This window comes from Haematobia irritans, unplaced genomic scaffold (genome assembly GCF_050003625.1).
Source record: "Haematobia irritans isolate KBUSLIRL unplaced genomic scaffold, ASM5000362v1 scaffold_8, whole genome shotgun sequence".
In the NCBI taxonomy this organism is placed as follows: Eukaryota; Metazoa; Arthropoda; class Insecta; order Diptera; family Muscidae; genus Haematobia; species Haematobia irritans.
The window spans coordinates 19574-47244 of NW_027445841.1; the positions used below are offsets into that span (position 1 = coordinate 19574).

Genomic DNA, 27671 nt, shown 5'->3' on the forward strand with positions numbered 1-27671 from the left:
CAGTTCAAGCCAAACTGGCTTTCTGCGGCGAAGAAGGTGAACAAGGTGGCTGTACAAAATCTGATGGCAGGTGTCAAGCGTGAGGCCCGGCAATTCGGATTTGGAAAAGCGAAAGCCTAACTGAATATTTTTCCTGAATTTAAAAATAAACTGCTAAGGACGAGCAGCAGTTCAAGGCAAACTGGCTTTCTGCGGCGAAGAAGGTGGACAAGGTGGCTGTACAAAATCTGATGGCAGGTGTCAAGCGTGAGGCTCGGCAATTCGGATTTGGAAAAGCGAAAGCCTAACTGAATATTTTTCCTGAATTTTATACTAATTGAACTTGAAAAGGAAATTTAAATTGATTTTTTAAATAAACGATTTCACCGATTTACACGCGTTTTCCCTTGACCAAATTTTGACCGTATCACCCTTTACTTATAAAAATTTCTTCCATATTTACCTGTTTAACATAAAGATTTAGAGCATATTATAGTCGATTACATTCGATTTCGTCTTTATTACATTAATCTTCAATGAAAACGCTTTTGTTATCAGTGAGTTACAGTTGCAATACTGCGAATGTCCATGTACCAATAGGCAATCAGTCGCCAGTTAACATTCAAAGTAAACGGTATCGCAAATATGTTTACTTAATTATTTTTGTTGTTTACTATATAGCGTAAATCATATAGAATGTTAGCGAAAGTTTTGATATTTGTCCTGCTCTGGAAGGTAAGACAAATCAAAATCAAAAAATATCAAATTTATATTTATTTTTCTCTCAGTTCTCCTTGGCTATAACCTTTTACGAAGTAAATGCTCAGTCATTTACCGAGCAGGCCAGTAAACGATATTTCCAACTCTTTGATAAATTATCTGCTGAAACTTATGAACTCACCGAGGAGGAGGATTTTTCAAAATTATATGATAGAGTGGCTACTGTGAAGTTAATAGCTGAAGAATTGGTAGACATTTCGGTGGAAGCACAAAAATTCAATCAGAGTCTAATTCAAAATAATAATCTAAAAATTGCTCTTCGTCGCCTATGCCACGTTGGTGGACTGTTTGTATTGGGCGATGAATATTTTGAGTCTATCTTGATTTCTTTGAATGCCTTGAAAAATCTTTCGATTGACAAAGATATAAAACCATATGCGGCTTCGGGTATGAGTGAACTTATTGCCTATAATCCTGATATAAAAAGGATTTATGAAACCAGCAAAGATACCAACGAATTGAAATATTACTGGGAAATATGGAGAGAGAAAAATGCTGTTTGGGCAGCTTTGAATTATCACAATATTGTGGATTCAATACAAAGAGCGGCAAAATTATTGGGTAAGTATTTGTATGCGGATTTTTCAAGGGTACTTGCAGTTGAGATAAGTTCTGAATATGTAAAAGATAGGACCTGTAAACCTTAGAGTATTTAACTCTCACTTGGAAGATGAGGCAAAAAATTAACTTTTCTCATATCAATAAGTAAATACCGTTTCTCTTGTTATCACTTTGAGAAATGGCCTACATTTACAACTGAGTCTGAGTAGCATTGCCCGTGATGTTAGATGATATCTAAATACTCGGAAATGTCATCAGCTTCACAGAGATGTTAAACCATCTTCGCACCGTTTTGCTCGAATTTGATTGTGATCTCAGAACTTTAGTCTGAAATTCATTCTATCTGTTCCCCTACAGGGAATCCTATTATGATAATTTCCTTGTAACTTGATGACTGTTATATATATATATATATATATATATATATATATATATATATATATATTATATATATTATATATATATATATATATATATATATATATATATATATATATATATATATATATATATATATATATATATATATATATATATATATATATATATATATATATATATATATATATATATTATACTTTCATCCTTCTGTAAAACAATAAGTGAAGAGTTTATCTAATGTCTAGGTATGCCGACTCTTATAAGCCAATCGTGGTATTGAGGTAGAACTCATCTGCCTTCAAGATGGACATCTCAGTTACCCCAGTAGGTGTCATATTCAGCACAATGTGTGTATGAAAAAAGTGGTAGCCACCAAGTGATCTACATCGACTACTATAGCGTGGTCAATATCTGATGAGAGCAAGCTTTTCGGAAGTTGTCGAAGTGGAATCTTGGAAGCGACTGTCTTCACTGAGATGAATATGATCGGAAATTGATGGTCGGAATATGTTGGTTTACAGATGATTAGTGGTTGCTAAAGTTAATTCACTGATGAGAACCGAACCGAATGGTTCGTTGATCGGTAGTCGATAAGACCTTCGGTTTGTTGATGATGGAAAATTGATGGGAGATTCGGTTAGTAGATTATCAGTAGTTTATGAGAACTTCGGTTCGTTGGTAACCTGTTGTGTTCGTTGATAAGTAGACGGATGGTCGTTGCTGATTACTTCAGTTCATTGATGATCGCGAAGCTGTGTATTCATAGATTTGTAGTTGTCCCTAATATCAAGATCTGATAAGAGCAAGCATGACGGATGTCATCGATTTCTAAATGATCGGGTACTTTTTTGCAGAGATGAAGCTTATCGCAAGTTTATGGTCGAAATACGTTTGTTTACATATTATTGTTGGTTGATTAAGTTATTTCGTTAATGAGCAATCCGGTTCGTAGGTAATCAGAAAGAGATGACAACGTCGTTTATCGGTAGTTGATGAAAACGGTCTCGGAGATGGTCTGGCCCTTTCTTCGGTACCGATAGTAGAGCGATGGTAGTTTTAAAATCAGCAGTAGCTTTAGGTCGGTAGTCGGTCACAGTCAGTTTTAGTATAGCTGTCGACTATCATGCAATCTGCTTTACTAGCCAATCTACGTGGGAATTGTAGATCTGAAGATCCCAGTCGTGGAACTACAAATCCGAAGATCTCAGTGGTGAAAATGTAGGCCTGATGGGCCTCAGTGGTGGAACTTTAGCCCCGAAATTCTCTGTAGTAGAACTTTAGACCCTAAGGTGTTAGAGGTGGAACTGTAGCCCCGAAATTATTCTGGCCCTTTCTTCGGTATCGGTAGTAGAGCGGTGGTAGTTTCAGAATCTGCAGTAGATTTAGGTCGGTAGTCGGTCACAGTCAGTTTTAGTATTGCTGACGACAATCATGCAATCTACTTTACTAGCCTATCTACGTGGGAATTGTAGATCTGAAGATCCCAGTCGTGGAACTGCAAATCCGAAGATCTCAGTGAAAATGTAGGCCTGATGGGCCTCAGTGGTGGAACTTTAGCCCCGAAATTCTCTGTAGTGGAACTTTAGGCCCTAAGGTCTCATTGGTGGAACTGTAACCCCGGAATTTTTGTAGTATAACTGTAGGCTCTAAGGTCTCAGGTCTTGATCTCTTTCGATTTTTATACCCTTCACCATTTTTTATACCCTTTGCCATTCCGTTTGTAACACATCGAAATATTGGTCTAAGACCCCATAAAGTATATATATTCTGAGTCGTGGTGAAATTCTGAGCCATCGGTCCGCCTGTGGAAATCACGCTAACTTCCGAACGAAACAAGCTATTGACTTGAGACTTGGCACAAATAGTTGTTGTTGATGTAGGTCGGATGGTATTGCAAATGGGCAATATCGAACCACGTTTACGTATAGCCCCCATATAAACCGACCCCCAGATTTGGCTTGCGGAGTCTCCAGGAGGAGCAAATTTCATCACATCTGTTAGTTAGTATACAACCTCTAATCCCCAGATTTGACTTCCGGAGCCTCTTGGAGAAGCAAATTTCGTCCGATTCGGTTAACATTTTGCACGTTATATTAGTATATGGTCTCTAACAATCAAGCAAAAATTGGTCCATATCAGTCATTATTATATATAGGCCCCATATAAGCCTCGGGAGCCTCTTGGAAGAGCAAATTTCTTGGAGGCGCAAATTTCATCCGATTCGTCTGAAATTTGGCACGTTGTGGTAGTATAAGGTCGCAACAAACCATGCAGGAATTGGTCCATATCGGTCCATAGTTATATATAGCGCCCACATAACCCGATCACCAGATTTTACTTCTTCCTGCACTCAACAAAAAGTTTACTTGGATCCAAAGATTTTGACCTTCCTTTAAGGATTTTGGTATTGATTCCGAGCCAAAGATGCGGGTTCTTTAAAATAGGGAAATTTTTTGTGGCCTATCTGGCCTTAAATCTACACGCAGAGAAGAAACATGATTGCCACAATCATATTCGAAGAGCAAAATAATATGATAGCAGCTATTTTTGCGGCGACCATGTAACATTTTAACCTGCAACCATGTTGGCTCTGTGAACATGGTTCTAAGAAAAATACAATTGTCCTCATCTAAAATGTTATTATATTGATAAAAAGAATTTTGTTTCCATTAAAAGACAATGGTCACGATCTAAAATGTTATGTTATTCGTCAAAAATGTTTTTCTTCTAGTTAAAAGAACATGGTCACAACCTAAAATGTTTTGATTTTTATGAAAAAACTTTTTTCGTCGTTGAAAAAAGGACGCCACTTGAGAAAAGAAAACACAAAATCAACTTTATTTATTTGTTTTTATTTATTTATAAACTAATTCATTGTTTATTTGTATTTATAATGTTGTGCAAGCAAACTTCACATATTTTTACACACTCTAGTTTGGTTCAATTTCAACAATAAGAAATCATTCCATATTTACTTCGTGCCCATCAAATGTACAAACACAGACATCATATAACTGCAAATAAAAATAAATTATACCATATGTCAAAATGCAGAACAAAAACCAGGTACATTTTTTCAATTACACTTTCCTTTTTTGTCTTCACATAAAACCAAGTGTCACTTCTGAATAAATAAATTAACACAAAACACAGTAAATCCGTATTCTCCGTCCATTCCAAGAAACAATCAACACACGACTGACGCGCAAAATGAAAATCGTGTGTACCTGCTCAATGTTTTTATAAAATTCTTGTCGCTGCAAAAAAATTAAAAAATTAAATGGTCACGAAAACAATGTACATGGTCTTTATGGCCATGTAATGCTTGTAGACATATCTATACGTAAACTATAAAAATACTTTTTTCTTTGCAAAAAAGTAAAAAAAATTGAATGGTCAGGTACATGATTTTCCTGACCATATAATGGTCTCAAATTCTATCATTTAAATAATAGAACATGTTTGCGGCATTTGAGAACCATTTAAATGCTTATTGCCAACATATATTTTTCTCCGCTCGAAAATTATTTTTACAAAGACAAAATACATGGTTTTCGCGACAATTAAATACTCTAAATAAGCATTAAATGGATGCGGCAACCATGTCCAAACATGTTTTTTCTGTGCGTGTAGGATCTATAAAATTAAAAGTAGGATACAGATCTCATTTATCGAATTTTCCTTCTATATTTCCGGTATATTGATAAAGCTATTCACGTACAAACGAATGCCAGTTTAAAAAATCCAAGTTATGACAGATACTTCGAAGTAAAAGATATTTTCTTAATTCCAAAAAAAAACTTTAAAACAAATATGCTAAGTCCTTAAAATAAGTCTTAGCCTATATTTGAAGCGTTTTTATCTTAAATCTAAAGATTCAATATTTCAGCTAATTTAAGGACTATTTCTTTAAATCAAAAATGTGGTTATTTACTTTAAGGAAAATTTGCCTTAGTTTAAAGACATGCAGCATTAACGAAGGGGCGCAAATTTTCCAAATGTGTGTCCTAAATTTAATGAAAAAAATTTTGGAAGCAAAAATTATAAACTTTCTTTTAATTAAAATTTCATTATTTTAAAGTAAGTGAGCTAGCTTACCCCAGTAGGTGTCATATTCAGCACAATGTGTGTATGAAAAAAGTGGTAGCCACCAAGTGATCCACATCGACTACTATAGCGTGGTCAAGATCTGATGAGAGCAAGCATTTGGGAAGTTGTCGAAGTGGTATCTTAAAGAAATTTGTCCTTAATAGTGTGTATATCGCGCATCCTAAAATTGAAGTTGCGTAATCTATTTTTTTTTCAGTGTGGATAAGCAAATTTCTTTTGATCTTGCTAAAATTTGGTACTAATAACACAAAAATTCGACCATGTATGTTCATAATAACCATATCATAACCATATAGGTTCAATATAGCCCCCATATAAACCGACCCCCATATTTCACTTCTGCCTCTCTTTACCGCGCAAAAATTCATACTGATTAAGAAGTGAATTATATAGGTTTTCACTATGTGTTTTTTGCCTAATTATACCTTACTTTCAATTTAGAAGATGATGTTAAGGAGCAGAGAATGAAGCCGCCGAATCGCGCCGCTAATTTTAGCCGCCGCCGTTCAGTTTTTGCAAGTCGACGTCGCCGCCAATTAATCAAAAATATTAATTCCAAATTTTGTGCCAAAATTTTGAACTTTTCACTCACAATTGATCAGTACCAAATTGATATAATAATTTTGCAAAAATTTAGCTTCAAAAATTTGAAAGAAATGTAAATTTGATTGTACAATTAATCTCATTACCATTTGGATGTCATCGAATTGATTTTATAATGGATAATTGTGCGCGGCCGAATGGACAAATTTATATCGGCTTAGCCGTCAATCCGCCGCCGCCGGAGTCAAAAATTTAGTGTCAGCCTCCGCCGACAAAAATGGGTCGGCTTCATTCTCTGTTAAGGAGTATTAAGATACCTTGCCATTGGCAAGTATTAACACAACCCCAGTAATTCGATTGTGGTTAACAGTCTTTAGTAGAAGTTTCTACGCAATCCATGGTGGAGGGTAAATAAGATTCGCCCTGGCTGAACTTACGGCCACATATACTTGTTTTTAATCTTTTATTTTTATACTTTCAGATCTTCCTGTATTAGATTTCTACTATAGAGACTATGATGGATCTCAGGAAATTATAAAAGAAATGGACCAGGTTATGGTTGAACTTAAGCCATCCTATTTACAATTACATGCCTTTGTACGTTATCAATTAAAACGTAAATATCCTAATGAAGACATCCTTAGTAATGGCCACATACCAGCTCATTTATTCGAGCAAGTTATAGCCCAATCATGGAAAAAGGATAGTATAATAGAGGACTATTTTCCTTTTGGAATACTACCACCATATGATAGCTTCATGGAAGGATTTACTAGCGAAAAACTAATTTTCGAAGCTCAGAAATTTTATAAGTCGTTGGGATTTGCAGACTTAAAGGATGACTTTGTAAGCCAAAGACTACAACAATTAAGTCCCACGGAAACTTTGGCAGATTGCCAAGCCAATATTTTTGATCTAACACCCAAAGTTCGAATGCAATACTGTGCAAATGTAGATTTTAAGAAATTTATACAAATGCATGGTTATCTGGGAAGGCTACATTATGCTTGGGAAAAACAAAATTTACCTTCGTATTTTTTTGCCTCCTATAATTTGGAATATGCTGTAGGAGAAACTGTTATTTTAGCAGCTTCTACATCACAACATCTAAATACCATAGGGATGACAAAAGATTTTCGATTTTCCGAAGAGGGTTATAGGAATCCCCATATTCGTATGGCCATTCATACAATTTTAAATATCCCCCAATATTATGTACATATCAAAGTAATGAATGCAATGCTCGAGAATAAAGTTAAAATGGAGGGTGTTAATCAGCTTTATTGGAAGTTAATGGAGGAATATGCAGGTGTGGAGCCGCCTTCAGATAGGAAAGAAATTTCTATAGATTTTTCTTATAAATTCTATATTGATTTAGAATCTAATCATCAAACCAAGTAAGAAAAAATAAAACAATAGAAACTCAATCTTGAATAATTTAATATTTTATAAATTTAGGAAATTTGTATCGGTAATTTTGGGTTATCAATTATACAAGGTTTTTTGTCAAATGGCCAATGGTCAAGGTAGTCCTTTGCATAATTGTGATTTTTATGGCAACCGTAAAGTTGGTAATGTTTTGAAGTAAGTCCATGAAATAAAAAAAATTTAAGATATGCTTTAATTGGAATTCTAAATTTCTCTTATATAGGTCTATGATGTCGTTGGGATCTTCTAAGCCATGGAATGAGACTTTATTCACAATTTTGCCCCAAAAACCTTCATTAAGTGCCGATGCTTTATTGGAATACTATGAGCCCATTATGACTTGGATAAGAGAATTTAATAAACAAAATGAAGTCCCCATTGAATGGAGTGATATGAGAAAGACTAAGCTGAGATTGTGAAATTATGGAATAGGGACAACTTTTGGACAATTAAATGTCGTCAAGAAGAATAGAACATCTATAAGAAGTAAAAAGATAATATTGATAATAATAATAATAATAATAAAATAAAATTGAAGATTTCTCCTAAGCTAAGATTTTAACTTATGTAGTTTTCCACTTCCATGAAAATCTTTTGAGAGGATTTTCCGTAATAACCCTTTTAACTATCGATTTCCATTTAGGATGACATTCAAAAACTACAACAAACTCTATTTCCCCAAAAAGTTTCGATTTATTTTTTGATATTATTTTAAAATAGAGCCTTTAATCTAAATAAGATATATAATTATTTCCCATATTGGTAAGCACTAAAATGCATTTTTTGAGTAAATGCGAAATTTTGAGACTATTACAACAACTATAGTCTATAGCCTATAGAATGGTGATGAGGGTATAATAAGTTTGTCATTCCGTTTGTAAAACATCGAAATATCGATTTCGGATTATATAAAGTATATACGAGGGCAGTTCGGAAACTTCTTAGCCTAGCACAAAAAGCGCGGTGTAAACAGGAAAAAGTTAAACGTATTGGAAACTTCCATATCTGTTATGAACACATGTTAAATTTTGTTTCGATCTGTTTCATATAGAAACAGGTGTTCAAAAAAGACGCATCCGCAATTTTTTTACAATGGAAAAATTAGAAATGCGTGCTGTCATTAAATATTTATATAAAAAAGGTTTATCGGGACAAGAAATTCATTATGTTATGGTGAATGTGTTAGGTGAAAGTGCTTCTTCATATGCAACAGTAAAAAAAATTGGGTTGCTGAATTTAAACGTGGTCGTACAAGCATTGAAGATGAATCACGTAGTGGACGTCCAAAAAACAGCAACAACAACAGAAATTGTAGCCAAAGTGCATGATATGGTATTAAATGATCGACGAATAAAAGTGCGTCAAATTGCTAATATCATGGGCATCTCAAATGATAGAGTCCATTCAATTTTGCATGAAGAACTACAAATGAAAAAGCTTTCTGCAAGATGGGTGCCGCATTTGTTAACAGTCGATCAAAACCGCATAAGAATGAACATTTCTCAAGCTTGTTTAGATCGTTTTAAGCGAAATAAAATGGATTTTAAGCGTCGTTTCATAACTGTTGATGAGACATGAATCCGCCACTATACTCTAGAGACAAAAGAACAATCCAAACAATGGACTGAAGCTGGAGGAAGTGCCCCAAAGAGGGCAAAAACAATTCAATCGGCTGGTAAGGTTATGGCAACGGTTTTTTTGGGACTTCAAAGGTATTTTTATTGATTGACTATCTGCAAAATAAATTCAGAGTACTATTGCAACCTTTTGGATCAATTAAATTCGAGAAAAACATCCTGGCTGATTGACTATCTGCAAAATAAATTCAGAGTACTATTGCAACCTTTTGGATCAATTAAATTCGAGAAAAACATAATTTTTCATCAAGACAACGCACGAGCGCACAAGAGTGTTTTAACCATGGCTAAAATCAACGAATTAAAGTACGAGTTGCTTGACCACCCACCTTATTCTCCTGATTTAGTTCCAAGTGAATTTTACTTGTTCCCAAATCTAAAAAAAATCCTTGCTGGCAAGGGTTTTACCTCAAATGAAGATGTAGGTTAGGTTAGGTTAGGTTAGGTTAGCTTAGGTGGCAGCCCGATGTATCAGGCTCACTTAGACTATTCAGTCCATTGTGCTACCACATTGGTGAACTTCTCTCTTATCACTGAGTGCTGCCCGATTCCATGTTAAGTTCAATGACAAGGGACCTCCTTTTTATAGCCGAATCCGAACGGCGTTCCACATTGCAGTGATAGGCTAAGAAGTTTCCGAACCGCTCTCGTATGTCCGTCACGTGTAGTCACGCTATAGCCTCCAATAATGGCGCTATCGTTCTGAAATTTGACACAGATTCGTTTTTTGTTTGCAGGCAGGTCAAGTTTGAAGATGGGCTATATTGGTCCAAATTTTGATTTAGTCCCCATATAAACCGACTTCCCGATTTGCGGTCTTGGGCTTATAAAAACCGTAGGTTTTATCCAATTTGACTGAAAATGGAAATCTAGAGGTACTTGAGGACCAAAAAAGGAGTGCCGAAACTGGTGCCCATCGGTCCAGGTTTTGATATAGTCCCCATATAAACCGACCTCCCGATTAGAGGTCTTGTAGTTTTTGTCCAATTTGCCTGAAATTGGAAATCTAGAGGTATTTTAGCGCCGTAAAGAGGTATGCCAAAAATGGTGAGTATCGGTCCATGTTTTGGTATAGCCCCCATATAGACCGAACTCCCGATTTTACTTCTTGGGCTTAGGTTAGGTTAGGTAGCAGCCCGATATTTCAGGCTCACGTAGACTATTCAGTCCATTGTAATACCACATTGGTGAATTTCTCTCTTATCACTGAGTGCTGCCCGATTCCATGTTAAGCTCAAAGACAAGGGACCTCCTTTTTATAGCCGAGTCTGAACGGCGTTCCACATTGCAGTGGAACCACTTAGAGAAGCTTTGAACCCCTTAGAAATGTCACCAGCATTACTGAGGTGGGATAATCCACCGCTGAAAAACTTTTTGGTGTTCGGTCGAAGCAGGAATCGGACCCACGACCTTGTGTATGCAAGGCGGGCACCACGGTGGGCTTCTAGAGTTCGTAGTTTTTAGCAACTTTGCCTGAAATTGGAAATCTGGAGGGAGTTTAGAACCATAAAGAGGTATACCGAAAATGGTGAGTATCGGTCCATGTTTTCGTATAGCCCCCATATAGCCCGATTTTACTTCTTGGTCTTTTAGAATCCGTAATTTTTATCCGATTTGCATGAAATTTTAAATCTGAAGGTACTCTAAGACCGTAAATAGGTGTGCCGAAAATTTTGATTATCGGACCATGTTTTGATATAGCCCTCATATAGACCGATCTCCCGATTTTACTTCTTTTACTTACAGAATCCATAGTTTTTATCCAATATGCCTGAAATTGGAAATCTAGATGTATTCTAGGATCGTAAAGAAGTGCGCCGAATTATATTGTGTATCGGTACGGTTTTGATATAGCCACCTTATAAACCGGCCCTCCAATTTGGGGTTTAGATTCTACGACTACATTTAGATGTGCTGAATATTGTGTGTATCCCTCCATGTTTTTGGCATAACCCTCATTATCTACCGATTTAACTCCTAGGGTTTCTAGAAATGATAGTTTTTATCCGATTTGCCACAAAATATACTGGCATTTTAAACCCACATAAAAGTGTATATGATTTAGTTTTTATCGGCTCATTTAATAAGGCCTCCATATAGACCGACCGACAAGGTGCACTGATCATGAAAATTGCTTGAAACTGAATATAAAATTTCCAGATTTTACTACTCGTAATCATTTAAATAATTGGGGTAAAAATATACAGATTTTAGATTTCAAAATAAAGGCGTTATTTCATCATTTTCTTGCACACTTATGAGGGATGTTAATGATTACTCTAAAACACAAACAAAAATTGTTCTTATAAATCAAGAATCTGATCTAGTGTTCATAGGTAAAATCTTTAAATTTGTCTTCGGGAAGTGTACTGGTTGAACTGCTCTGCTTGGGAAAATATCTGCCATCAAACCCCCCCCGAAATTTTCAAAAGAAACTATTATATTTGATTCATGGTGGTTGGTATTTAAGATTCGGCCCGGCCGAACTTACTGCTGTATATACTTGTTTTGTATTTTTTCTCACACTTCGAACCCCACAAAGCATGTATGTTTTGGCGATTTCCGTCTGTCGAAACATCCGAACGAAACAAGCTATCGACTTATTTATGTATGTAGGTATTGCACCTAATACAAACCGATTTGACCTAGATTTGATTTCCGGAGGCTCTTGGAAGAGCAAATTTCGTGCGATTCAGTCGAAATTTGATACGTGATATTAGTAGTATGTTTTCTAAAAATCGGGCAAAAAATGGTCATTACCGGTCCATAACCATGTAAACACATCCCCAGATTTGAGTTCCGAAGCCTCTTGGATGAACAAATTTTATCCCATCCGGTAATTCGATTGTGGATAATAGTTTTTAGTAGAACTTTATACGCAATCCATTGTGGAGGGTAGAAAGCGAGGTTCCAATAATATTTCATTGATTGCCTTTGTTGTTGCAAAAACAATGGCATTGCCGGAAACTTGGAATAGTAAACAAAAACCTATTAATGTTTTTTTTTCACTTTTTGATCTGATTATAATTTTTTTAAGTTACAATAAAAATATAAATAAACTAAATTCTGCAATGATGACATTAGAATTAATAAATAATTTCAATTTCATTTGAAAAGCTCTAAATAAAGTGATAAGCCTTATCAATTTAAAAGGTCTCTAAGATTATTGCATTGTCGATTATCATAATCAAATATTTAGTCTTCCCACAGAATCCTACGGAGTAGGTTCTAAATTCGAGAGTGTTTTTTATATTGTTACAAAATATATTAGGGGTAAAATGAAGCTTTTACAAGCCTTCATCATTGCCCTTGTGTGCAAGGTGAGCAAATTAGTGCAAAAAAAAAAAAATAAATAAAATAAAAATGGTTGAACAATATACAAAGAAAAAGCTTAAAAACGATTTCGATGTGTGTAAAGGACATCGTCTGTTGTTCAAGTTTACTGGTATCAAAGGACAGTCTTCAGACTTCAGGCAAAGTGCACAAAAGATGAAACTGTCAATATCACAAAAAATATAATCCTCATCCTCGATGTAACATACTTAAGGACAAATATTACTTGAACTGTAAGAAATAATGTGGTTTTCTGCCTTTGAAGCTCTAAAACATTTTCCATATTCCAAGTTTAAGGATTATCAGATTAAAATTATGATTGTAGGCACTTAAAAATAAACTCAGTGTCAATATTGACATCCAATATAACACAGATGTGATAAAATATTTCATCTAGAAAGAGAAAAAAATACAATTGTAGGAAATATTTTGTTTAATGGGGAGTTTTCAGACACGGTCCCAGGAAAATTTATCATTAACAATTAGTATGCATATTTTAGCCGTAATGAAATAAACACCGAAGACAGTTAACATTATGGTGGCTCAAAAGAGGGATTATTACCGTGGAAAACATTAAAGAAAATCCTAAAAAAATATTTTGAATGAAATTCAGGTTCCCTACTGATATCATGTGAAAGTGTTCAACATGTTATTCATGATTATTTGTGTAAGAGAAAGTAAAGGGTGATACGGTCAAAATTTGGTCAATATAAACTTGACGTATTTCTTTCAATTTTGCATTTAAAAAACCTGAACACCCCTCATTTTGAAGGTGTGTGTGTGTAGAATGTTGCTCCTATTTTGATTTTCGAATTCACTCTTCAGTTGTCAAAATGCCGTCCAAGCAAGAAGAGCAGCGTATCAAAATTTTGCTCGCGCATCGCGAAAATCCGAGCTACTCGCACGCAAAGCTTGCAAAATCGCTAAAAGTTTCCAAATCAACCGTTACGAATGTAATTAAAGTGTTTGGGGAACGTTTGTCGACAGCCAGGAAGTCTGGATCGGGGGGAAATCGAAAACCGGAAGCCGCTGAGACGACAAAGAGAGTTGCCGGTAATTTCAAGCGAAACCCTAACCTCTCTCTCCGAGATGCCGCAAATAAGCTGGGTGTATCGTCTTCAACCGTGCATCGAGCCAAAAAACGAGCCGGACTATCGACTTACAAGAAGGTAGTGACTCCAAATCGCGATGATAAACAAAATACGACGGCCAAAGCGCGATCCCGGAGGCTGTACACGACGATGCTGACGATGTTTGACTGCGTGGTAATGGACGACGAAACCTACGTCAAAGCCGACTACAAGCAGCTTCCGGGACAAGAGTTTTATACGGCAAAAGGAAGGGGAAAGGTAGCATATATTTTAAAGCACGTAAAACTGTTAAAGTTCGCAAAAAAATATCTGGTTTGGCAAGCCATCTATACCTGTGGCTTGAAAAACAGAATTTTCATAGCTTCCGGGACTGTCAACCAATAAATTTACGTGAAAGAGTGTTTGAATAAACGTCTGCTGCCTTTCCTGAAAAAACACGGTTGTTCCGTACTGTTTTGGCCGGATTTGGCATCTTGCCATTACGGTAAAAAGGCCATGGAGTGGTACGCCGCCAACAACGTGCAGGTGGTTCCCAAGGACAAGAACCTTCCCAACACGCCAGAGCTCCGCCCAATTGAGAATTACTGCGCTATTGTCAAGCAGAACCTAAAGAAGACCAAAAAACTGCTAAGGACGAGCAGCAGTTCAAGGCAAACTGGCTTTCTGCGGCGAAGAAGGTGGACAAGGTGGCTGTACAAAATCTGATGGCAGGTGTCAAGCGTGAGGCCCGGCAATTCGGATTTGGAAAAGCGAAAGCCTAACTGAATATTTTTCCTGAATTTTATACTAATTGAACTTGAAAAAGAAATTTGATTTTTAAAATAATTTGATTTTTAAAATAAACGATTTCACCGATTTGCACGCGTTTTCCCTTGACCAAATTTTGACCGTATTACCTTTTAATGAGCAAAGTGGAAACTCGAAAGGGGGTTTTACCGAGAAAAACACTAAAGGTTTTCTTAAAAGGCTTTGAACGACCGTGAATTGAAACCCTAAAGGCATAAACATAAACATAGGGTCACGGCCTAAAGGAAAAAAAAAAGTTGATGCGGTCACCCCCCAGTTTTGTAGCATATTCGAAGACAATTCAGAACACCAAAACTTTTTTTTCGTGCACCCTACGACCCCCCGAAATACAATTTATTGTGCTGTGTCGTCATTTGAAGTCCTGTTGCTGGACAGTTACGAATATTGTCTCTATAGAAGTAAAATGGTGAAACATCGATTTATAAATGGTTTATCCGTTATGGACATTAGAGGCCAATAATTTAATGTACAGAATTTCGAGGGGCTTTGATGAAACAAATTTTCTCCCAAAAGACCGGCTCAGATGGCACGTTGGCAGAGGTTTAATTTAAAATTACAGCTTCCATGGACATCGGGTGTATAAGGAGATTTCTCAAGTAATTATCTCCATATACAAATCTAGGCCGACGGAAAATTCCGCCTACGGACATAAAACGCTTACGAGTTGAATTTATTTACAACTTTAGAGACACCTGGGATGTTAAGAGTTTTATAACGCTCTCCATTTTTATGATGCTCATGTTTTTAGACACGTCCCTAAGGTAAATTACACAAAAAATTATTCGTGAGCCACGATATTTTTCGTGAGTCACTGTATTTTTTGGGAGTCACAACATTTTCGTGCGTGAGCGTGAATCCTACCAAATAATATCGTGCATGAGTGTGCCTTAGTAAGATTTTTCCGGCGTGAGTGTGCGTGAGTCAAATATCACTCACGTGCATACCTCTATTGTCCGGATTGACCATTCTTCGAACTCGACATGCCTGCCAACAAAAGAACGTTAGGTTCTACTGCTATATTGTCTTAAAATTGTACCTTTATCAAGAGTATATATAGAGTCAAAAATCAATAGTTTAATATGTTAAAAATGGATAATACAATTGATCAATTCAACCCATATTCTAGTAAAACCTACTTTTTATATCATCATGAAATTTCACTCATATAAATACACTTTGAGTGGCCATAAAATCCAGTACTTCGTTTTTCGTTGTTCGATTAAAAGCCCTAATGGAATCTAATTTGTCGAAATATTTCTTTAGTTACAAAGATATTAAGTTTTTTTTATACTCTCCACCATAGGATGGGGGTATACTAACTTTGTCCTTCCGTTTGTAACATATCGAAATATTGCTCTAAGACCCCATAAAGTATATATATATTCTGGGTTGTGGTGAAATTCTGAGTCGATCTGAGCATGCCCGTCCGTCCGTCCGTCCGTCTGTTGAAATCACGCTAACTTCTGAACGAATCAAGCTATCGACTTGAAACTTGGCACAAGTAGTTGTTATTGATGTAAGTCGTACGGTATTGCAAATGGACCATATCGGTCCACTTTTACGTATAGCCCCCATATAAACGGACCCCTAAATTTGGCTTGCGGAGCTTCTAAGAGAAGCAAATTTCATCCGATCCGGCTGAAATTTTGTACGTGGTGTTAGTATATGGTCTCTAACAACCATGCAAAAATTGGTCCACATTGATCCATAATTATATATAGCCCCCATATAAACCGATTCCCAGATTTGGCTTGCGGAGCCTCTAAGAGAAGCAAATTTCATCCGATCCGACTGAAATTTGGTACATGGTGTCAGCATATGATCTATAACAACCACGCAAAATTGGTCCACATCGATACATAATTATATATAGCCCCCATATAAACCGATCCCCCGATTTGTCTTGCGGAGCCTCTAAGAGAAGCAAATTTCATTCGATCCGTCTGTAATTTGGTACATGGTGTCAGCATATGATCTATAATAACCGTGCAAAAATTGGTCCACATCGGTCCATAATTATATATAGCCCCCATATAAACCGATCCCGAGATTTGGTTTTGGAGCCACTTGGAGGAGCAAATTTCATCCGAGTCAGTTGAAATTTGGTACATTGTGCTAGTATATGGCCGTTAACAACCATGCCTAACTAGGTCCATATCGGTCTATAGTTATATATAGCCCTCAGATAAATAGATCCCCAATCACACAAAAATTGGTCCATATCAAGTTCATAATTGTATATAGCGCTTATATGTAAGCGACCCCCATATTTCAATTCTGGCTCTCTACGTACCGTGTAAAAAGTCCATATCGATTCGTAATTATGTAGACTTACCTATACATACCTTTTTTGTCTAATATATACCACGAATGGACTAACTCACAATTTAGAAAACGATGTTAAGAAGTTTTAAGATAACACAACCCAAGTAATTCGATTGTGGATGACAATCTTTCGTAGAAGTTTCTACGCAATCCATGGTGGAGGGTACATAAGATTCGCCCTGGCCGAACTAACGGCCGTATATACTTGTTAATATTTAAAAAAATAATATTTATTAATGTCTTTCGTATTTTCTTATCTTTAGCTTTCTTTGGCTGCCACAAATACTGAATTAGATGCTAAAAACTATTTGGCCAAAACCAGTGAAAGATATTACAATCTTTATGACAAGATTGCTGCTGAATTTTTCAATCTAGACCAGGATGATGATATGGATACATCCTCTAGAAAATTATCTACCATGAAAACAATTGCATCTGAATTGGTGGATTTCTCCAATGAGGCAAGTGAATTCGATTTGGAAAAAATCAATGATCCAGAGACAAAAAGAGCTCTTAATAATATCCGTGAGTCGGCGGACTTATTCATATTGGGCGATGAATATTTTACAACATTTGCAATGGCTTTAGTAGCTCTTGAAACATTAGCCTCCGATAAGGATATAGAGCCCTATATGGGCGGAGCTAATATGCCAAATCAAGATGATAGTGAAATTGCCTATTATCCCGATATACAAAGGATAGTGGCTACTACCAATGATCCGGCTGAATTGAAATACTACTGGGATGCATGGAGGGAGAAAAATACGGTATGGTCTGCAGTGAATTTCTATACAATCATTGAGGCCATGAAAAAATCAGCAGAACTATTGGGTAAGTGGAGGATGTGATACTGCTGGAGATGTAGTTCTTAATATTCCCCCATTTTCAGATCGTCCTGTTTTGGATTTGTATTATTCGGGTTATAATGTTGAGGAATTTCTGAAAGAAATGGATCGAGTAATGGAAGAACTTAAACCCACCTATCAACAAATGCATGCCTTTATACGCCGTGAATTGCACAAGAAATATGGAAGTGATGTCATCGATGAGAATGGTCCTATACCCCATCATTTGTTCGAGCAAGTTTTAGCCCAGGCCTGGAAGGAGGGCAGTATTATTGAAGACTATTTCCCCTTTAAGGAATTGCCTGCCTATGATGGATTTGTGAAGAATTTCAATAGCAAAAAAATGCTTAATGATTCCCAAGACTTTTACAAATCCTTAGGTTTCTCAGATCTGGATGAAGATTTTCTCAAGAATCGTATCAAAGAAGAGGATGAGTCGGAAAGTTTGAATGGCTGTCGTGATAACATTATGGATATTACACCCAAAGTTTATATGGAATATTGCCGAAAGGTGGACTTTAGGAAATTCATGCAAATGCATGGTTATGTGGGTCGCATTCATTATGCCCAGGAGAAGAAGAATTTGCCTGCATTCTTTTTCCATGCTTACGATCTTGAGTATCCAGTGGGTGAGGCGGTAATTCTATCAGCCAGTACACCAAAACATTTGCAAACCATTGGCTTGGCCAAAGATTTCAAATTTACCGAAAAGACCCTCATGAATCGTCTATTCCGCATGGGTATCCATACTATCTTGAATATTCCCGAGTTCTATGTTCAAAGTAAAATTGTTAGTGAACTATTGAAGGGAACCGTCGATATGGATACTGTGAACAAACGTTATTGGAAATTAATGGAAGACTATGCTGGTGTAGAACCTCCATCGGATCGTGAAGAGGGTTCCATTGATTTCCCTTACAAATTCTATTTGGACGTTGAAGAAAATCATCAAACTAAGTAAGAAGTCTATTGGTGCTCATGCGATTATTCTGAATATTCTGATGATTCTTCTTTTTTCATTTTGTAGGAAATTCGTATCAGAGATATTGGGTTATCAGTTCTATAAGGCCTTATGTCAAAAGTCTGGAGATCAGGGCCAGTTGCATAATTGTGATTTCTATGGCAATAAAGATGTGGGCAATGTTCTAAAGTAAGTTGGAAAGAAAGAAATATTTAAGTGGTATTTTTATAATCTCAACAAAGGTAGAGAAAATTTAAAAAAAAAAATGTGAATATTCTTTTCCATTAACGTAAATGGAATACAGCATTCAATGTGTCTAAATATTCTGTGAGGAGTAATGGCTGATATTGAAAATTTAACATCACGTTTGCAGATTTCTTTGGTGGTAGTTAACTTTATCAAAATTCGCTAGAAGTTATTACAATATTTTATTCGAGCTTATTGGACAGGAAGATTAAGGGAATTGACATCATTAAGTTACTGAAAAGAAAATGCCAGATACCCATCTCGCAAGCCTGACTATACATATATGTTTCAGTGTTGGTCACTACACATTTCCATAGTCTTTAGCGAGATCTGGCCGGGTGAGATGATTCAATTTGGTTCTTTTATGTTCGCTTTTTATACCCAGCGTCACACTGTGGAACAGGGTATTATAAGTTAGTGCATATGTTTGCAACACCCAGAAGGAGACGAGATAGACACATGGTGCCTTTGGCAAAAATGCTCAGGGTGGGCTCCTGAGTCGATATAGCCATGTCCGTCTGTCCGTGAACACATTTTTGTAATCAAAGTCTAGGTCGCAGTTTTAGTTCAATCGACTTAAAATTTGGCACAAGTATGTGTTTTGGCTCAGAATAGAACCCTATTGATTTTGGAAGAAATCGGTTCAGATTTAGATATAGCTCCCATATATATCTTTCGCCCGATATGCAGTAATAGCCAGAGTTTTATACCGATTTGCTTGAAATTTTGTACAAACATAACACTTAGCCGTATAGTCAAGTGTGCAAAATTTGATTGAAATCGGTTCAGATTTAGATATAGCTCCCATATATATCTTTCGCCCGTTATGGACTAATATGGTTCTAATAGCCAGAGTTTTGGCCCAATTTGGTTGAAATTTTGCACAGGGAGTAGATTTAGCATTGTATGCGTGCCAAATTTGATTGAAATCGGTTCAGCTTTATATATAGCTCCCATATATAGCTTTCGCCCGATTTACACCCATATGACCACAGAGGCCAATTTTTTACTCCGATTTAGTTGAAATTTTGCACAGGGAGTAGAATTAACATTGTAGCTATGCGTGCCCAATTTGGTTGAAATCGGTTCAGATTTCAACCGCCCGACTTTAGACTTTCCTTGTTAAAAAATCTCGTCGCCATATTACACACTATTAACATTTGTCTTTAATATTGATGAAAATGTACCATCACGTTGGCAGATTTCTCTAAAATCGATCTTAATCGAAATTGGAGAATGTCCGTCTGTCTTTCCTATTAACAGGTTGGCTGATAAGTCCCCGGTCTGACACATAGATGGCGTCGCTAGTATTAAATGCATATTACTTTTATATAGTACCAACCTTCAAATGATTCGTGTTAAAATTTGACGTCTGTAAGTCAATTAGTTTGTGAGATAGAGCGTCTTTTGTGAAGCAATTTTTGTTATTGTGAAAAAAATGGAAAAAAGCAATTTCGTGTGTTGATAAAATATTGTTTTCTAAAGGGAAAAAATACGGTGGAATCAAAAACTTGGCTTGATAATGAGTTTCCGGACTCTGCCCCAGAGAAATAAACAATAATTGATTGGTATGCAAAATTCAAGCGTGGTGAAATGAGCACGGAGGACGGTGAACGCAGTGGACGCCCGAAAGAGGTGGTTACCGACGAAAACATAAAAAAAAATCCACAAAATGATTTCGAATGACCGTAAAATTAAGTTGATCGAGATAGCAGAGGACTTAAAGATATCAAAGGAACGTGTTGGTCATATCATTCTTCAATATTTGGATATGCGGAAGCTCTGTGCAAAATGGGTGCCGTTCAAGCTCATATTTGACCAAAAACAACAACGTGTTGATGATTCTGAGCGGTGTTTACAGCTGTTAACTCGTAATACACCCGAGTTTTTCCGTCGATATGTGACAATGGATGAAACATGGCTCCATTACTACACTCCAATCGACAGACGGCTGAGTGGACAGCGACCGGTGAACCGCTTCCGAAGCGTGGAAAGACTCAAAAGTCCGCTGGCGAAGTAATGGCCTCTGTTTTGGGATGCGCATGGAATAATTTTTATCGATTATCTTGAGAAGGGAAAAACCATCAACAGTGACTAATATATGGCGTTATTGGAGCGTTTGAAGGTCGAAATCGCGGCAAAACGGCCCCATATGAAGAAGAAAAAAGTGTTGTTTCAACAAGACAACGCACCGTGCCACAAGTCATTGAGAACGATGGCAAAACTTCATGAATTGGGCTTCGAATTGCTTCTCCATCCACCGTATTCTCCAGATCTGGCCCAGCGACCTATTCTTGTTCTCAAGAGGATGCTCGCAGGGAAAAAATTTGGCTGCAATGAAGAGGTGATCGCCGAAACTGAGGCCTATTTTGAGGCAAAACCGAAGGAGTACTACCAAAATGGTATAAAAAAATTGGAAAGTCGTTATAATCGTTGTATCGCTCTTGAAGGGAATTATGTTGAATATTAAAAACAAATTTTGACAAAAAATATGTTATTCTTTGTTAGACCGGGGACTTATCAGCCAACCTGTTAGTAGAGTTGAGGGGCAATTCCCAATGGTATATAACAATTGAAATAAAATTTGCCATATACAAACGTTGAGGAATATATGTCAAATTTGGCATGAACTTACATACTAATCTTTGCAGATTTCTCCAAATAACAACCTAAATCGAAATTTGAAATATCCGTCCGTCTTTCGTGGCAGTGAATTGTTTTTGTCAAAATTCGTTGTTGTTTTTGTTATTACAAAATCTAGTTGCCACATAAAACAATACGACTATTTGCGTTTAATATTGGAAACTTAGCATTACGTTGGCGAATTTCTCTTAACACCGACCTAAGTCGAAGCTCGTTATTTCAGACCATTGTGAGACTCCGTTATCACTGATTGCTACCCGATTCAATGTTTAGCTTAATCAGTATTGCCAGTATTTTTCTGACTCTTGTCCCCAAAATTTCACGCTTTCGCGACCAAAAATCCCCCATCAAATTTTTAGCTAAAATTAATCATAAAAATCCCCAATAAATTTTTGAGAAATTTTTATGGGAAAAAAATAAGGAAATAGGTGCGCTGTAGTAAAATTTGTAATAATGTAAATTTTGCCAGCTGCAATAAGAGCAAGATTTCGAAACACAAAACAAGGAGATCGGTGATTGTCTTCCAAATGCTCGTGAAATGAAAATAAGATTTCGATCCCTATGTATTTATGAACAAATATTGACTTCTAAATATTCGAGTAATAATAATGGGTGCTAGATTAATATGAAGGTGAACCTTATTTATCATTTTTTTTTATTTATGGGATATATTGTCCGATTTATTGAGCAATTTTTAAAAATACCCAATAAAATCTCCAAAATTTATGAAAATTCACCACCAAATCCCCAAGTTCCCAACTCAAGAATGTCGCCACCATCTACGAAAAAATATACCCAAATTTGGAGCAAAATCTCCAATATTGCCAACACTAAGCTCAATGACAAGGAACCTCCGAGATCGAACGGCTTTTCACCTTAATGTGAAAGCACTTAGAAAAGCCTTGAAATGTTACTAGCATTACTGAGATGGAATAATCTACCGCAGAAAACTGAGCTTGAAGCCATGACCTTTTGTTCGTTAGTCTGTTATAATCGTGCTACAGCCTTCAATAATGACACGATCCTCCTGGAATATGGCACAGAATCGTTTTTTTGTCTGCAAGCAGGTCTAGTTCGAAGACGGACAATATCGGTCTAGGTTTTGATATAGCTCCTATATAAACCAACCCTCTACCGATGTGGGCTTTCCGTAAAATTGGAAGTCTAGCACCTATACAAACCAACCCTCTACCGATGTGGGTTTCAGTCCAAAAATGGGTATCCCTATTTTGTATAGCTCCCATATAGACCAATTTCACTGCTTGGGCTTCTAAAACTGCAGCTGTTATCCGATTTGTCTAATTGTACGTCAATAGGTTGGTGTGCCGAATATCGTGTGTATCGGTCCATGTATAGACTAATCTTCCGATTTGGCTTCTAGAAACCGCAAACATGTGTATCGGTCCATGTTTTAGTATAGCCCCCATATAGACCAACCTAGAAACTGCAATTTTTTAGGTCCAAAAAGACCTGTGTCGAATTTGGTTTTTATAGGTCGATGTATTGGTTTAGCCCCCATATAGACCAATCTCCCTATTTTACTTATTGGTCTTCTAGACACTAATATCTTTATACTCTGTGCCTATTTAACACACATGTGGAGACGAGGTAGACACATGTTACTCTCGACTGACCCCTGAGACGTCTAGCCATGTCCATCCGTCTGTCTGTGAACACATTCTTATGATCAAAGCCTAAGACACAGTTTTGGCCAAATCGACTTCAAATTTGTCACAAGTACATTTTTTGGTCAGAATATTATTAAAATGATTTTGGATATTTAATTATTTCCCATATCTTTTTGCTAATATTGAGCTCTGCCCGAGAACATTAACCGATTAAATTTTAAGCCTAGACTTCCACAAAACTTTGTCCAAATCGGTTCAGATTTAAATATATGTATATGGAAAGATTAATCTTTATGTACACAACCCAAAAAAATTAAAGGATTTGAGACAGTATCGAAAATGTTGATCTCCAATGTGGTGCATGGTATAATATAATCGGCGCCGACTATCCTTAATTGTTTAAATTTAAGTTCGGGAAGCATACCACTTGATCCGATCTGCTTGGGAGAGTATCTGTCATCAAATTCACATACTATTCTATATGTTACCCAGTAACGATGAGCTTTCAGAGGAAACTAGTGTACTTGATGCATGGTGGTTGGTATTAAAGATTCGGTAAGGCCATATATACTTGTTATTTTTATACCCTCCACCATAGGATGGGGGTATATTAACTTTGTCATTCCGTTTGTAACACATCGAAATATTGCTCTAAGACCCCATACAGTATATATGTGGGTCGTGGTGATATTCTAAGTCGATCTAAGCATGTCCGTCCGTACGTTCGTCTGTTGAAATCACGCTAACTTCCGAACGAAACAAGCTATCGACTTGAAACATGGCACAAGTAGTTGTTATTGATGTAGGTTAGGTTAGGTTAGGTGGCAGCCCGATGTTTCAGGCTCACTTAGACTATTCAGTCCATTGTGATACCACATTGGCGAACTTCTCTCTTATCACTGAGTGCTGCCCGATTCTATGTTAAGCTCAATGACAAGGGACCTCCTTTTTATAGCCGAGTCCGAACGGCGTTCCACATTGCAGTGAAACCACTTAGAGAAGCTTTGAAACCCTCAGAAATGTCACCAGCATTACTGAGGTGGGATAATCCACCGCTGAAAAACTTTTTGGTTTGCGGTCGAAACAGGAATCGAACCCACGACCTTGTGTATGCAAGGCGGGCATGCTAACCATTGCACCACGGTGGCTCCGATGTAGGTCGGATGGTATTGCAAATGGGCCATATCGGTCCACTTTTACGTATAGCCTCCGTATAAACCAGATTTGGCTTGCGGAGCCTATAAGAGAAGCAAATTTCGTCCGAGCCGTCTGAAATTTGATACATGGTGTTAGTATATCGTCTCTAACTACTGTGCAAAAATTGGTCCACAGCGGTCTATAATTATATATAGCTCCCATATAAACCAATCCCCAGATTTTGCTTGCGGAGCCTCTAAGAGAAGCAAGTTTCATCCGATCCGGCTGAAATTTGGTACATGGTGTTAGTATATGGTCTCTAACAACCATGCAAAAATTTGTCCACATCGGTCCATAATTATATAGCCCCCATATAAACCGATCCCCAGATTTGACTTCCGGAGCCCCTTGGAAGAGCAAAATTCATCCGATTCGGTTGAAATTTGTTACGTGATGTTAGTATATGGTATCTAACAAGCATGCAGGTATTGGTCCATATCGGTCTATAATTATAAGTGAACCCCATATTTCAATTCTGGCTCTATAAGTACCGTGCAAAAGTCCATTTCGATTCGTAATTATTTGTAGACTTACCTATATATACCTTTTTTGTCTAATATATATCACGTATGGACTAACCTACAATTTAGAAGACGATGTTAAGAATTTTTAAGTATTACCACAACCCAAGTAATTCGATTGTGGATTCCAGTCTTTCGTAGAAGTTTCTACACAATCCATGGTGGAGGGTACATAAGATTCGGCCTGGCCGAACTTACTGCCGTGTATACTTGTTGTTTTTGGTTTTAAGTAGATATGTAAACACTCCTTTCGTAATAACAATAAATGTTTAATAAGATCGTATATATAATAGCTTCAATTGAAGACATTTGAAACAATTGCTTATGTACCCTTTATTATGAGGCACCCTGTATTTGCTCAGAAACTCCCAATATTCGATTTTTCGTCTGTGGTATTCATGTATATTTTGATAAACCTTTTTTTCTTTTAGGTCCATGATGTCTTTAGGATCCACCAAGTCATTTAAAGATGTTATTTCCAAGATTTTAACAGACAACACATCTCTGTGTGCTAATCCCTTGGTGGAATACTATACTCCCATTTTGGATTGGGTGAAAACCTTGAATGAACAAAATAAAGTTAAAATTGGATGGAATCCATCGCAAAATAGTAAGTAAACATCGTTATATTTACGGAGACATTATTTAATATTATCTGTCTGCTTCTAATTACAGAGGTTGTCTAAACTAGAAATTAGAAAAAAGGCGATATTGTAATCAAAGGGTGATATATAAAATATATGGAAATTCCTTAACAAACATTTTATGGAAATGTCAAGAATGTTATTAAAAATAAAATAGTAAGTTTTTTGGTATGCTTTATTTTAGTTTTAATAATTGTTTGTACTGAGGACAAATTTTTGACTCCGGCGACGGATTGGCGGCTAAGCCGATATAAATTATTCTATTCGGCGGCGGGCAATTATCCATTATAAAATTAATTTGAAGTTACGCGAATGGCAATCAGATTGGTTGTGCAACCAATCTTACAATCAAATTTCCATTTCATTCCAATTTTCTGAGCTAAATTTTTGCAAAAGTTTTTAATTGATTTTGGGTGAAGAGTTCAAAATTGTAGCCAAAAATAAAAAAGTGATTAATAAATTTTGCTGATTTAAATCAATGTTTTTGGATTTATTGGCGGCTAAATTTAAGTTGAGATTAGTCGACATATTCGGCGGGGTCGTCGACTTGCATAAAATGGTCGGCGGCGGCTAAAATCAGCGGCGCGACTTGGCGACTTCATTCTCTGCTGATGATATCAGTGTTGCCAGGTGACTTTTGAATCTTCCCCCCAAATCGTAAGAAAAAAACCCCTAAATTAGCCTAGAGTTTTTTCAAAAACCTCCAAAAATTTAAGAATTTAAAAAGTAGAAAATTAAAAATTAAATTGAAAAAAAAAAAAATTATATTAACATAATATCAATTTAAAGAGCAGGTAAAACAAAATAATTTAATGTTTAAATCTTTTAAATCAAAAATCGGTTCATAAAGTAGAAAAATAAACGAAATTTAGTAAATATATACATTATTCGTTACAAAGAGTCTAAAATTTTAAATCGTCTGCCGTAGCGTGTACAAATTGTAGGTGTTACATTATAAGACCCATAGTTTAGGTTAGGTGGCACATTGTAGTGAAACCACTTAGAGAAGCTTTGAAACACACAGAAGTGTCACCAGCATTACTGAGGTGGGATAATCCACCGCTCAAAAACTCTTTGTTGTTCGGTCGAAGCAGGAATCGGACCCGCGACCTTGTGTATGCAAGGCATCACTGTGGCTCCCTAAGATCCACAATCTTAAAATGTTTTCTTAATTTGTTTTTAACTGTGTCAAATGTTAAAAATGCCCTTTCAAAAGAAGAAGTTGAAAAGGATAATGAAAATAATGGTAATGCAAACACACAAAAAAAAAATGAACCCACCGTGGAAGAAATTGTAGGTTTATTTTAGAAAATTTTAACTAAAATATGTACAGTTCCGAGACAGCTCAGACTGGAATGGACTGTATTTGTTAATTTGTTTGCTCCCAGAACAGTATAAGTTGAAATAAAACAGAAAAAAAGCAGGTTTTCAGTTTAAATTGTCCAATAGGAATTTTCTAATTGCAACATGTTACAAATAAGTTAATAATTTTTGTCAAATTGAAGATTTTTTTTTTTTAATAATTAATTTTTTCTGTTGTTTAAGAAAATTTCATATGTTGAAAAAAAAAATTGGATTTAAAAATTGTTAAAATGTCTTTAGCGCTGTACGAAGTTCGAGACAAAAACTTACTAATTTGAGAGACTCATGAACTCAGTTTAAGCAAACTTCTGCCATTTTAGGAAAATATGAACTATTTTATTTTTTAGTAAAATTGTGCACTATATTTGTATACAACTTTTTTTGTTATTTTTAGTTCACTTCATTAAAGTTAGCAAAAAAATATTCAAATAAGGAACATTTATTCATATTGTGCAAAATTTAACTAAAATCAAGTAATCTTCATGAACTAAAATAAAGTTAAGTTGGCATTAGAGCCCCTTTTTTCTGGGTGTACTTGTTAATATTTAGGAACTTAGGTTGATTTCCTGTATTTTTTTCTCCAACTTCATGCCAGAATTGTTCCAAGATATTTTTTTACCCCCAAAAACGTGAAAAAAACCCCTAAACT

The 27671-nt window shown here is 36.2% G+C and overlaps 2 protein-coding genes across 2 annotated transcripts; both read left to right on the top strand.

The window, feature by feature from the left end:
• Positions 1–589: 589 nt before the first annotated feature.
• On the top strand, positions 590–8336 carry LOC142242849 (angiotensin-converting enzyme-like). Its single transcript, XM_075314368.1, has 5 exons — positions 590–714; positions 768–1320; positions 6836–7751; positions 7813–7938; positions 8006–8336. Exons 1-5 carry the CDS (start codon positions 676–678, stop codon positions 8199–8201), a joined length of 1830 nt encoding a protein of 609 aa, XP_075170483.1. The 5' UTR covers positions 590–675; the 3' UTR covers positions 8202–8336.
• Positions 8337–12611: 4275 nt separating this feature from the next.
• Positions 12612–25831, top strand: LOC142242842 (angiotensin-converting enzyme-like). The gene is made up of 6 exons (XM_075314363.1): positions 12612–12739; positions 17239–17806; positions 17865–18777; positions 18848–18970; positions 25448–25626; positions 25692–25831. Exons 1-6 carry the CDS (start codon positions 12698–12700, stop codon positions 25700–25702), a joined length of 1836 nt encoding a protein of 611 aa, XP_075170478.1. The 5' UTR covers positions 12612–12697; the 3' UTR covers positions 25703–25831.
• Positions 25832–27671: the final 1840 nt, after the last annotated feature.

Coding starts and splice junctions, on each gene's coding strand:
- LOC142242842 (XM_075314363.1), top strand. CDS start 12,698: ATGAAGCTTTTACAAGCCTTCATCATTGCCCTTGTGTGCAAG. Junction 17,807..17,864: donor AAAATCAGCAGAACTATTGG/GTAAGTGGAGGA, acceptor CCCCATTTTCAG/ATCGTCCTGTTTTGGATTTG. Junction 18,778..18,847: donor GAAGAAAATCATCAAACTAA/GTAAGAAGTCTA, acceptor TTCATTTTGTAG/GAAATTCGTATCAGAGATAT.
- LOC142242849 (XM_075314368.1), top strand. CDS start 676: ATGTTAGCGAAAGTTTTGATATTTGTCCTGCTCTGGAAG. Junction 715..767: donor TATTTGTCCTGCTCTGGAAG/GTAAGACAAATC, acceptor TTTTTCTCTCAG/TTCTCCTTGGCTATAACCTT. Junction 7,939..8,005: donor AAAGTTGGTAATGTTTTGAA/GTAAGTCCATGA, acceptor TCTCTTATATAG/GTCTATGATGTCGTTGGGAT.